This window comes from Ammospiza caudacuta, chromosome Z, assembly GCF_027887145.1.
Source record: "Ammospiza caudacuta isolate bAmmCau1 chromosome Z, bAmmCau1.pri, whole genome shotgun sequence".
Classification (NCBI taxonomy): Eukaryota; Metazoa; Chordata; class Aves; order Passeriformes; family Passerellidae; genus Ammospiza; species Ammospiza caudacuta.
This window is the reverse complement of record NC_080632.1, coordinates 78,422,801-78,436,600: the sequence shown is the minus strand read 5'-3', so window position 1 is coordinate 78,436,600 and position 13,800 is coordinate 78,422,801. Positions and strand designations below refer to the sequence as shown.

The 13,800-nt window shown below is 41.6% G+C and overlaps 1 protein-coding gene across 1 annotated transcript in view; it reads left to right on the top strand.

The window, feature by feature from the left end:
* UNC13B (unc-13 homolog B) overlaps positions 1 to 13,800 on the top strand; it is a 206,681-nt gene that overhangs the window by 172,179 nt on the left and 20,702 nt on the right. The window contains exons 30-33 of the mRNA XM_058824327.1: positions 302 to 379; positions 7,320 to 7,408; positions 10,493 to 10,645; positions 12,555 to 12,678. Of these exons, the coding sequence (XP_058680310.1) occupies positions 302 to 379; positions 7,320 to 7,408; positions 10,493 to 10,645; positions 12,555 to 12,678 (444 nt within the window). The remainder of the gene's footprint in view (positions 1 to 301; positions 380 to 7,319; positions 7,409 to 10,492; positions 10,646 to 12,554; positions 12,679 to 13,800) is intronic.

Here is a 13,800-nt window from a genome sequence, read left to right as displayed (position 1 = left end):
CTGTGTGATTAAAAAAACCCAAAAGTGGGCACGATTGCTCTGTAGGTCTGGTACTTAGAGAGGTCTTTTCATCTGGGTATTCTGAAAATGGGAACTGACCATACCATTTCAAGCTGGAAAAAAATTTATTTTTTTAAAATTATTTTTTAAAATACATGTGAGTGCTGAAATCTCTGCATGCAGTGCCTCCTATGTAACTCTCAGATCTGGTGGTACTTGGGAAAGGGTTTTGAGGCACAAAGTCTCCCACTGGTGACAGTGTGTTGGCATCCTGAGCAGTCACCTGCTTTTGTCCCTTCAGCCCTGCATCCTGATGAACAACATCCAACAACTGCGGGTGCAGCTGGAGAAGATGTTTGAAGCCATGGGTGGTAAAGAGGTAAGAGAACTCAGAGTCTGGGTGTTATCCTCATTCCTCTGCACTGTTGTTGCTGGGTTGTTTGAAGACTGCAGTCATGAGGAGAGCCTTGGGACACCTGGCACTGTGAGTGTGGGGAGACAGCCATGACTGAAGGCTTCCCGACAAAATCTGTCATCAAATGCAGGAGCAAATATTTTGGAGTACAGAATAGCATAGAAAAGGAAAGAAAAGATTGGCTATTGTGTTCACATGGGCATGGCTGGTGGAGGTCTCTGTACTGTGGGCATTGAATCATTTTAGATGTCATATAAATGTGGGGCAGTGCCTTTAGCATGAAATGTCCAGTATGTAATACATTACAGACATGCAAATGAGTTCTCTGCTTGTGTTTTGAGGGATATTCAGATGTGTCCATTTGTTATGAGATGGTAATTTTTACAGAAATAATATTTTACTCCTCCAGGTCACTGTTTTTGTTCTGCTGTAATATATGTATATTTTTCTTTTCTCTTCTTTTTTCATTGCTTTTCAAGATTCAGGAAGATGAAGAAAAGCCTGCTGATGCTGATGTTAGGAAAAATTATTTTCTAGTGCATTTTCTTTGGTTGTGTTGTGATAGAATCTGTGCTATGACCTGTACGCCAAGAGAAACATCAGCTTTGCTGATGGACAGCTCAGTTTTTGCCTATATTGCTTTTCTAAATCTTGCTTGTGCTCAGTGGCAGAATTCTGTGAAGTGGCAAAAATCTCAACAAATAGATTTACCCCATGAGGCAAGGAAAACTGCTGTCATTCTTTCACATGTCACCTCAATAATCCTAATTTCTGAGTCCCGCATCAAGAACTAGCATTATATGCTTCCTGCTGTAATAGCAGCAGTAGCTAAATACTCATTTTTGGAAAAGAATAAACTTGTGATGAAATGTTTGCAAAGTGGCCTATAAAAGTTTAATGCCTGTGCATATAATTTCCCTTGAGGAATTAGTTTGCTACTATTTTCCGTAGTGGTAGCCATTAAGGAGGGTTTCCCTATATTTAAAACTGAAAATATCCCTTGATACTGTATTAAATAAAGAGAGTAAAAAGGTGTTTCTTGAGGTTATTGGCTACTGTCCCTAGACTAAATCTCTTCTCTGCATTCTACCCTTTAAAACCTTCCACTGGAGGTGTAAGTAAGGTAAAAAAGGGATAATGAATCCACTGTGGAATCAAAAGACTGGAAGGGGAGAGAAACCCAGAGGGTGAAGAGTAAAACAGGAAGAAATGTGGCAAACACACTGAGAAGCTGGGTTTTTTTGGTTGTTTTTTTTTTCATTTTCTTTTCAAATGGTGCTTATTGCACTTCATAGGCCTGCCGCTGATCACCAGAAATAAATTGTGTTGTGTTAGGTGCCTGCACTATCTGCTGTCCCTGGGGGTTTCCCACTTGGTGACTGTGTAGTACATTGCTTCTTGACTCAAAAACTGCCAGGTTCTCTGTTTTGCTAGAGTAAACAAGGTCTTGTCCTAGTTTGCATAGTCTGTTGGCTGCAGATTGAACCTGACAATTGGGTAACAATAGGTGAGACAACAGTTTTGACGATAGAACTGACTGGAAATGCATCTGTGGGTTCTGTCCTCCTTCAGGAAGGACAGTTCTTAATTTCTGTGACAGATTTATTCCATGGTCATCTGTCCATGACACAGTAGCTTGCACAAAAGTAAACATTATTCTGACTGCTCTATGCAAAAAAACTTCCTTGAGAGAGTAAGAAACTACCATAGTGGTGTGCCCTGGTGTTCAGCTGTTCAACTTCTTGTGTTCTCAAAGGTGTTCTTGAAAGCCAGGTACCAAATATTCTGTTGTTCCTGTGGCAGGTATGTTCCTTGTGCCATGTGTGCAGCCAGACCTTCAGACTGGTTTCAGTTACTGTGTGCTTGTGGCTTCATCTGCTTCTGGTTCCCAGATCCATCTCCATCTGCAGCTGTAGCTGTAGCACTGCACAGTTCTGGAAAGCTCTGAAATACTGCTGCTATGTGGTGTTCTTTGCCAGTGGGTCTAGAACACACCCCTAGGGAAATTCAGGTCACTTATTCCCTTTTGCAGTGATGGAAATGAAGGGACAGGGCTCACCTGTGGTCACCCTGCAGTGTAGTGGCATAACATGGAACACAAGTGCTTGCCCAATACTATTTATTGGGATTGGGCCCTGGATATAGTGCCTTTCTTTACACTCTCCTCCACCCCCTGCCCCCATTGAGTTATGGTACCTTTTCCCTCACTTTTCTTATTCTTTTCTAAACTGTAGTACTCAAAACAGGGCAAAAATTGCCCAGCATCTCTGAGTTTAATGTGAACATCATGTGGTCTGTGAACATTACTCCTCAGAAGCAGTAAGGACAGCAGCAGAGCTTTAGGAAACTCTCTTTGGAGGGATTCCCTTGGGTCGAGGCAAATATTTATAGAGTAAACACATATGCATACACAGAGAAAAATACCTTAAATAAATTTTAGGAATTAAGATAAATGCTTTTCTTTTCCTTCTGAGTTGTATTGATCTCATGGGATCAGAACTGTTTCATCATGACTCAGGAGCATTCTCAGACATCCCAAAGGCATGTGTTGGAAAGGCAGTGTTTATGAAGTGGCAGATAGCATTAAAAGCGTAATGAAAATTGTGAAACTGGGGGTGAGTCCTGGGTATCTTTTGAAACCTTTTATTTCTCTGAACCATCTCCAATACAGCAGCAGAGCAGAGATTATAATTTAGGTCTCTGCTGGGATGGGCTACACACATTCAGTGGTAGTGTTTGCCTGAACTTGGCCCCATTTATTTAATTATTCATACTTTACCTAATAAAACCTAATGTGACTTGCATTTTCTACCCACCTCTGTGGTTTTCCATCAGACTTCAGCCTGCAGTCCATAATTTTGCTTAGCTTTTCATGAGTAATGAACTCATGGCAGTGAAATTAAAAGGTGCTGTACTGCATTGCACACTGCTGGAGTCTACATGTAGTGTGAAAGACTAGTTTAAAACATTTCTACACCTTTTTTCTGCAAGGGAAGCATGTGAGCTGAGTATCAGAGACAAGCACTGCCTAAGGAACCCAAGGAATTAGCTGCTGAGCAGCAGCATATTGTCATCATACAATTTTCATGCCTTTGGCTTAAAACTAATCTTCACAATTAAAGCTTCGGGAAACTCTCCTCTTAATGCTTTGCAAGGGTGAGCCCACATTTTAAATCCTGAGTTCACCACCTGAATAACAAATTGCGGGACAGCTTAGAAACATCCAAGACTTACATAGAAATATACTCAAAGGATTTGTGATATCTAGTGTTTGCTCCTCTTTAGCATCCTGCATGCCATAGTAAGGCTGCCCTAGTGTTTGAGAAGTTGGCAGCTATTGTTTGGATTCAGTGCTCCATGTTTCTTACTCTTGAATCCTGTAGGAAAGTGGGGAGATGCCTGAAAATTCAGTGCATGTCCTTAAAGGGGAGTTGGAGCTGCTGAGCTCCCAGGGGCTGGTGGAGGGAGGCAGACCAAAAATCAGCAGCTTCAAACTGGAGGCAGATGAACTCCATAACTTGCTAAAGCTAAAATATGTTAGCAGGGCATAATTCTTCAGCTGCTGATATGCCAGATCAGACCTGATGATTTCATATGGTCTCTGCCTTTTATAGACAGGAATTGATTAACATCTTTAGCTTTCTAGGAGGCAAGAGTCATGTCTCTCCACCTACACCACTTACAGAAAAGCCTTCCAGTTCTGGCCACTCGCACTTCACCAGTGTGTGCGGAAACCAAAGAAGAACTAATTCCATCTCCTGGAAAATTTGGAAGCTCATCACTGCAAATTCTCAGGCCCAGGGGTTCTTTTTCATGCATGAGGAAAGGATGAGAAGATCATCCTAAATTCAAGTTGATAGTGCTTTGGTATAAATGCCACCATTCAGATGAGCAGAGGACTTGAGGTTCCAGCTCTAAATGGGTTCAGATGAGACTTTGAGGCCCAGATTCTCTCAAAAGCCAAATCCCAAATATTTTCAGCAAATTAACGGAGACTTGATTTCTTCCCTGCAGTTTAATATGGGATTAGCTTTTCCCTCTTTGCACCTCACTTTTCAGCATCACACATTTAGCCTCAGACACAGAACTGTAGCTATGCCAGACATTATTTCTACTGGAATTGAAACATTTCCTCAGAGATCAGAAGCTACCTCAGTGTGGCTACTGGCCCATGTTTTGCACAGAGAACTTTTCATTCTTCCTCTGAGTTATCTCTCATATACCCACAGAATAGAGATCATAAGCCTTCTGAGAGAAATGGATGTGGATATGACATGTGGCAGTGACCCAGCTGCCTAATCCTGTTTTCTGCTATACCAGCCAGATTTATCATGCAGTCCAAGTACATTTCCTGCTATCAGTGATAGCTGATATGCTTAAAATTCATTGACTGAGCAGCAACAGCAGCACCATTGTGGGTTCATTTAAGCACTCTTATCAGTGCTTCACCACATTGGCCAGGTTTGCAGTTAATACCACATGCTGCAGTACTCAGTAACTGACATGTGATTTATGTGTGGGAAACAGCAGTACACACCTACCAGCACCTTCCTAATGAACTTATATCACACTCAGATAATTCCCCAGACTTTGCTTTTGAGCCAAAGCAGGCCAGTCCCTAAGCATTAACCATCAGTAATGTGTTATGTGGAGTCCTTGCTCCCTAGAAGCAGTTGCTGACAAGACAACAGCTTTTCTAGCATGACAGGGAACTTAGAATGCTTACTACCAGGGTTTGGCTTCTTGAGAATGAGGCTGGGCACCTCAAAGTTAGATGTGGGCAGCTGTCTTGCCAGTTGTACCCAGAGAGCTGTGTGTGAGCTCGTGTTCTGGAGGAGTGAGAGTTCTTTACCACAGACAGTGGAGCTCCCCTTGGCAAAGCGTTGTGTCATCTGTCTCTTCTTGCAGTACTGAGACAACAATGCATTTGCTATGAGAATGATCAGTTTGCAGTGAAATATAACAGTGAGGGGAAAGCTTCGAGGTAGCCAGGGAGCTCTCCAGGCCACCTCACAGTAAAATAAATCATGGACTGTGCAGTTCACGAACCAGGGCAACAAGTTGTTAATCCTGACCTCAAACATCATCTAGGCTCTGCATCTGATAGCTTATAATGAAGTAGAAGTGAATAGTGAAGAATAATTGTCTTGTGCCAAATTCTTCTGGCTTTTTTTTTCCCCTGACTGGAAAAGCAGTTAATTGAAATGTTTTGATGAATCATGAACTGGTCCTACCTCAAATCTGTCAGAAATGGCTGAAATCAGAGGGCAATTCAGTGCCATTAATAGTAGAGCAAATCAGGCAGCTTGTGACTCACTGTGCCTTTACGCAGTAGGAGGGAAGGATTAATGTAAGGGCAAGAGAAACCACCACCACCAAATGCTGTTTTTATTTTCTTACCTACAAGCTTGGCTAGAATGAATGCTGATTGTCATGACATTAGCTTCTTTCTGCCGTCAGAGCGCAAGAGTGTTGCAAAGATGATAGGAAAAGAAATTTAATAAAGGAAAAATAATCAGAGGCAGGAATGCCTAAAGTTACAACGCCTAAGTAATCATCATTTGCTTGATTGTTGGGTCTTACTTTAATTACTTTTAAAATTCTGATCCAGAAGTTTTATTAGCACAGGTTCAAATGCATAATAGAGTCAATTTTCCATGCCAGCTTACAACAGGAAAATGAGCAGATCAGATTCCAAATCCCCTAAGGCTCAGCTTTCTCTGACAGATGCTGAAGCAATATGAAGAGGGCTTCAGCACTGATTTTAGAGGTGGGAACTCCTGTTGTGTTCAAATCCTGTATAGATGGATATACCATAAAAGTCTAAACTGATTTTTAACCACAGTACTGGTACCTGGCTCATTACATTCCTGAAGAGATGCTCTGCCTAGGAGGAAGCTTTTTGTTTTACAAACGTCTTGTTTGCCTGCATACACAGGCAAATCTGTTTTACAAGTTACTTTTTATGAGCAAATGATGCCAAAGCATTCATCCTGTGTTGCTAAGTGTACCCACAGGTATGTTGCTCAGAAGTGGCTTGTTTGAGGCTGGAGGGGTGATGGCTGGAGGGGAGCTGGAATACAAGACTCTGCAAATAATGTTCAATTTAAAAACAGGTGGCTTTGCACTGATAAGAATGGAGGAAGCACTTCCTGACAGAACCTGCTAAGGTGTCAACAGCATTCATGTAGTGCTTGGGGAACTTGTTTTTTGTTTTCCTCTGAACACTTGTGTACAAAAAGCTGTCTGGTTCCATGTGCGGGTAGGGCTATGTTTGCTCAATACCAGTAGCTGAGATTTTACTTTCCAAAAATGATCAACAAAAGTGTACAACAGCTCCTGCCATGATATCGTGGCCAGATTTTCAAAACAGCTGGGGTCCAACCTTCTGAAAGCAGTGACTGAGTCAATCTTCAGTTAAAACACTTGATGGCAGGAAGGAAGGTGAAATAGCTTCTTTCAAGATCATACATGGAGAAATGCACAAGTAGTAACAACCAGTCTGCAAAGCCCTGTGTCCTTCTAGACTCAGAGGGGTGACATGACCTGTGAGCCCAGGGCAGAGCACAGTACTTGATGGATTCTCAGCCCTACATACACTCTTGGCCACAGGGAGTTCACATTCCCTTTCTTCCTCAACTTCACAAACATCAGTAAGGATATTGAAGGGTTATAGGAGCCTGGGGAAATTACTTGCTGCTTTTTAGGCATATATCTGCTGACTGTTCCACAGCTTCTGTAGCAGCAGCAACACGCAGTGGAGGAGAGCATCCTACCTGGCAGAGTCCAGTGGGGATAGTTCACCTGCTTATTAAGTGTAGCCTCAACAGTGAAGGGAAGCACTGCAGAGGACAGCAGACTGCCCTCTGTGTTCAAACTTAAATGCTTTTTTTTTCATCCACAGTTGGATGCAGAAGCAAGTGACCATCTCAAAGAGCTCCAGGTGAAGCTGAACAATGTTTTGGATGAGCTCAGTGCAGTGTTTGGTAACAGGTCAGTACTACAAAGTCCTTGTCTTTGAAGCATTCCTTTCTTTTATCTAATCTCATTTAGTCAGGTTACAAAAGAAAAGAAACTCCTGTGAACTGCATTGTATTTTTCTTTTTTTCCTAAATTTATGGCCTTTAATATACAGAGACTATCTATAGAAGTGAAAAACATTTTTGAAGTATTTCTCTTCCTGTATTTCTCTGCTTTGAAATGTAGCACAGAGATCTCTCAACTGTGAAATGTATTTGAATTACACAGAGTGATTTTTTTTTCAGTAAGTAGTTCTTGTCAGTAACAGAATTTCCTGCTCCTTTACTGCTCAAAAAGCAGTTTCCAGCTTAGCGTTTATGGAGCAGCATTCTTGTTTAAACATTCTGCTCTAAATGTATGAAACAGCTGACTGATTTCTGATTGTTAAATGAATAATGGAATAAGAAGGAAACAGGTTTAGAATCTGAGATTGGCCTGTTCTAAAGCTTCTGCAAATGTTATCTAGTGTTTCAGGGAGCTGTCTTAAGCATTGCCAGAGAAATTGATGAGAATTAAGTTTTATTGCAAATCATGTTTTCATTTACCTGAGGATAAAATGAGCTCAACATTATAAGACTTTAGTAGTGAACTACAGAGCATATCAGTTAAGTGAAATCTAAAATACAGAACTCCTGACTGATTTTTGAAAACAACCACTTCCCATTACAAACCCCATTCATTTCATGTTGTGCTGCATAACAGGATTAATGCAGGCATGAACTGTAGTGTAGCTTGAACATGGGCTAGGCAGAGAAAATTGTACCAACCTGGCCTCCTGGGGTTGACAGGTTTGCAATTCATATGGCTAAAAAATCATAGTGGGATTTGTCAAAAACTGTTTGAATTTCACCACACAAAGCTAAGCAGGGAGATGAGTGAGCAGTTCCCATGGCCAGTAATGAATGCTACAGCAAGAAATGGAAAGACTCAAACTGTAACTGAATGGAATCAGCAAAGTTCATAATTAGGCACAGAGTGACTGAGAAGTAATGATTAGGAGGTGAATTCTTTTAATCTGAATATTGTCTCCATGGTGCCATTGCTACAAAACAATTTGGGGGCAATCTTGACATATGATAATATGATTTAAAGAGATTATCCAGTATCAGTGTACATACTGGGGAGTGTTTTAGAGAGATGAGTCAGCCAGAGATGCAGCCAGTCAGATGTCTCAGGTGCTTAATTTATTCTTTAACAGTCTTAGAGAGTGAAAAGTAGAGCTGCAGTTCACTATACAAGCATGATCTCCTAAAGGATAGAAACTTAGGAGATAAGGCAGATATCTGCAATATTTTGTGCAGAGTCTGTAAACAGGTACTCTTTCATCTCCGTGCACACCTGACACTCCAGATCTTAACTCTTCTTCCTCTGTGTGAGATTAGCTGTATTTGATGAGAAGGCAGCACATGTCCAGAGAGCCTCACTACCCTTGTGCTGAGAGAGGATTTCATCTGGACACAGAAGCATTTTCTACTTTGAGGGGAGATAAGTCTTGGAAGGATTTATCCTTCATGCAAGGCTAGCTCCTGTTTGTTCTTGGAGGCTGTAGGAGTGAAGGAAGGAATTCCTGGAGGAATTAGGGAGCAGCAGGGCCTGTCTGACAGCATAGGTGAAATTGTTTTTTTAGCTTGCTGCTGCCAAGGGCTCCTGTTAAGCTGTACATTTACACAAGCTTCACTTTCAGGTGAACCTGTTGCCACAGTAACTGATCTGTTATTTTTCATAAAATTGGCAACCATTTTCACTCATAGCACATTTTATCCATGAGGCCATTGTTATTTTCCATCCTTGACCTGGGGGGTTTAAAGCATCTTGAAGCAAGGTCCTGCAATTGATGAGGCAGTGGGAGAACTGTGGGGTGGGATTGGCTTGTGACAGAGCAGGAACTGTTAATGGCACAGGAAATTTTTTATGCTCTTTTATTTGATGTGGCTTAGGTCTCTGGTTAAGCTGACATTGCAGCCACAACTGAGTGCTGCAGGACTCTTTCTGCTAGAAAGAGGGCACATGGGAGACAGCTCTGGAGTTTTTCCAGGGAGAGGCAAGCTAGAATTGAGCAAGAAGGACCACGAGGCTAGAGGTAGCAGAGCAGGAAAGGTGACCAGGTGGAGAAGGAAGGTGAGAGTCATGGGACATTCACACCCAACCCATAGCTGTCCTGGTGGCTTGCACATAGAAGTTCAGGTCATTTATGCAGATGTAAAGCTGGCTTCCAAACTTTTGTACCTCCTCTTAAATCTTTACCCTAGCTCCTAACACTGGCTTCTCTTCCTGGCTTCAAACCTCTGTGCCATTAATGGATAGTTAAATGTCACTTGTAGTGCCTGTTGTTAGTAACTGTTCTTTTAAATGTCAAAGCGTTTTCCTTTATTTGCTGAATTGATTAGTTGTCAGCTCTGCTGATCTATTCATAATTTTTAATCATTGCATTATTTAATTTTGAATCTCCTCTTAGCAGTAAGAGGTGGAAGAGTAATTGTGGTTTAATACCTTGTGTGTCACTTCGTTACAGGGAGACTGCACTTTGCACAGCTGGGCCCCACATCCCAATTTGACATTTGGCATGGGCTGTATGGCAGTGGACTGGTTTAAGCTGGTGCCTGCCTTCAGGCTCTCTCTGTTATTTTAAAGACTTAAGCTATGATGGGTCATAACTGGATTTCTGCTGATGGACTCCTGGGTGCTCAGAGCAGGGCATGCATTGTCATTGCTCCATGTGATATTCCAGTCTCTGTGGTGGAGAAAGCAAAGGGTGCAGCAGGGTGCTTTGAACTAGGGATAACAGTGTTTCTTGAGGTCAGAAAAGGATCATTTCTTGCTGCAAGATGAATGAACAAACTTCTCTCAAATATACTTGTGTCTCCTGTTTAGAGGTGGTCAGCTGTGCGTGGGTGGCGGGCATAAGGAACTGGAGATCATGCCCCTTGGTAACAAATACAGTAAGGAAAAGAGCAGCAAGTCTTGTGAAAGAAAAGTGTGAGACTGAGTGAACTTGAAATTTTTTACCTTGTATTTCTGCCTCTAATAATTGTTTTTGCCTCTCTCCTATCTGTGCAGCTTTCAGACACGGATTGATGAATGTGTCAAGCAAATGTCTGATATCCTCTGTCAAGTGAAAGGGACAGCAAATTCTGCTGCTAATGCCAGAAACACAGTTGCACAAGATGCAGATAATGTCCTGAGGCCACTGATGGACTTCCTGGATGGAAAGTAAGGGAGTGTTCAAATATATGCTACACATACAGTTCATTGGATTGGAACAAGAATGAGACAGAGGGGAAAATAGCTCCATTTTCTTGGATTGTCACTGAGATTTCCAGTCTCCAAATTTTCAAGAATAATCAATAGCTTTTCTTCCCATATCTGCTTCTCACAAGCCATGGATGGGCTCTTCATCCTCCGTTCAATCCAGTTATGACCCAAAGCACACTCCAGTTATTCTTTCTGCCTCTGGCAATTATAGCAATCAGCAAAACACACTGCTGATCAAGGAATGAAAAAGACTGAAATTCTAAATTTTCTAGCTGTGGGTTTTTTCTACAGAGATTTTATTGTATCCAATTAACAAGCATATTGCAAACAGTGCTTATGTACTTGGTATATATTCTACTCATATCACAGTCCTGTCAGACGTGTATTCTAGTCATATCTGCTGCTGCTGTTCTGACTAGCAAATAAGCTTCTGAATGATGGGACGTGAACATGGTGGATCCATTGCTTTAATTAACTGTTGCATTAGTGCCATGCAGCATGATTCAGCTGGACAAGGACAGTTAAATGTTCAAGCCAAGTCTTGAACTGCAAAGAGAAACAGTTTTTTATCGTTGTACAAGCTAAGCTTAATGCTGATGCACATCAGTTCTTCATTTAGTAAGGGATGACCAGCAATTTTCATAATAAATGCTGCAAGAGATATGAAGCTTTACAAGTTTAAAACATAAGGGGTTTGGTTGCTCTTAGTGTTGATTATCCTATTTTTTTTTGGGTCACTGTGTTCTAAGTGACTCTCTGCAGCAGTCATTACATCTAGGAGCCTTCTCATTTGATCATTTTCCATGCCTGCCTTCATGAACCCCAAAAATCCATATTCCTTTGTACCATTGGGAATGTGGTTTGCTACAGGCTTGCCATCCAGCTGTGGAGCAAGTAATCCACGCTTGGATTATTTTCTTCCCTCCTTTAGAGAAGGAGTGTATCTTTTTAGTGCCTCCTGCATCCCACCCATAGCAGTCCTGTCCCTGTTTGTTTTGTTCATTTACTGTCTAACCAGCTGTGGGAAGAAGGGAAGTTGGGAGAAGAAGTTACACAGTGGAGAGGAGTCAGCTGTCTTAGTGGTACTGGCCACAGAGTTCCTGTTCATAGTGCGATCAGTAAATGCTGAAGTTCAGCAAATGTTTCAAAGAAGATTCTAGCACTTTTGGCCTTTTTTATTGCCTGTACAACAATAAAGGAAGAAAACCTAGGGAAATAAAGCTCCTTGTGTTAGAGCAGATAAACACATGGCAGGTGATTGGTGAATGCAGTCATGATAAAATATGGAGTTGTCTAAGAAATATTTTGGGGTGGTTTTAGAGGTGAAAGATTTAGCAAACTTCAGCAGCTTTCAGAAGCTATGCAAGAATTTCTGCACAACACTCTGGGAGGTGTTAATTTAGGCATTCATCAAAAATCATTATAGTAACCCCTTGAAGCTTAAAACATACCATTCTATATTTATAATTTTTTTCTGTATACTCTATAAACCAAATATGTCTTCTTAAAGGGATCCTCTTCAATGGTAACTGCTCTTATTTGGATCATATGTACTATTCCAATTATTATTATATGTATTATTCTGCCTATCACCAAGTGACACCTTCTGTAATCCCCAGGTCAAGAAACAGAAATTATTGAGATCAGAAATATCAATCATCCATTTTGTGGTTTTAGTGTTTTTAGTGCTAGAACTCCAACAGTGAGGACACATTCTATGCTTTAGAAAAGGGAGTATTTTTTTACCCTTAAAGCAATTGTTACGAGACACTGCTTTGGATAGGGCACTGAATCTTCCATATGCAGCTCCTTTTTCAATGCGTATTGTGCTCTTTGAACTTACTCAGTTCTTGCTCTTCCCCTGCAGCCTGACACTGTTTGCAACTGTGTGTGAAAAGACAGTGTTGAAACGGGTGCTGAAAGAGCTCTGGAGGGTGGTAATGAACACCATGGAGAAGCTGATTGTGCTGCCTCCTCTTACAGACCATACGGTAAAGCTTTTTATCCTTCCTGACTCATACCAGAAAGTGTTGCCATTGCCTGTGTAACTCATCCCCCTGACCTGGTGAGTCATCCATCCAGGTAAATTTGTCTGCATGTAGCCTGCCTGAGGATGGAAAAACATGTCTGTAAGTTGGTAAAGAAAGGGAGCATCTCTATTTATGGTAGGGCTTCAAGATACAGAGCACGCTCTAGAAGAAAACACAATGCAAAATCCATGATCCAAAAGGAGTTTCTGTCCAGTGTATCAGTTTGCACTGATTAGTGTTTCACAATCCTCTAAGGAGAGCTGTCTGTGTATGTGGGAAATATGGAACAGTTAGGCTTCATGGCCTTATGTCATGACCTGCAGCCACTTTTGCCCTATCATCTGTTAGCCCGAGTCTCTCTCTATAGATGTGGTTGATTTCAGCTTGATTTTTAAAATCAACCATCCCCCATTTTACCCCCACAGAAGGTTTTAACGCCAGGATTGGCTGGCAGGATTTCTCTGTGATGCTGGGAAGTTGGAAGTGAGTCCAGATAGTTTTTCTTCAAAGGCAGTCTTTTATATAATTGTTCAGCTGTGTGGACATGCTGGATGGATGTGTGTTGTGAATGTAGTGCTGCTTTTAACAATGGAAGATTAACTCCTCCCCAGTTCTGAGAAACCAGAGAAACTGATTAAATGTCAGTCATGCATGCCTATCTGCTCTGGGGGATGACACTCAGTTGGAAGCAGTGTGAAGTCTGGGATGTAACCTCATTATTTACAGATGATCCAAAACCTCTTTTCATCTGGCTGTTAGAGTGAACTTGCAGTCTGTGGTTCAGTTATGCAGCCTTACTTTTCTCCCAGTGGTGGGTAGAACAATAGTACTTTTCACTATTCAGCAGTTCCCTCACATATCTGCACTGGGATTCTTGGGTTGCAGTGTCCAGGGAAGTGATGCAAACCTGCCTCTTGCTATAGGTGTCTCTTGCTCTGAGAGGGAAGGCCGTTGTCTCTGGCCTTGATGATGATGATTTTAAATAGAACTGCTGGGATGAAGTGCACTGTTATACCTACAACCATGAAATTAGCATGAGGTGTAATTTGCTGAAGACTGCTCTCTCTGAGCTCAGATTTGGAG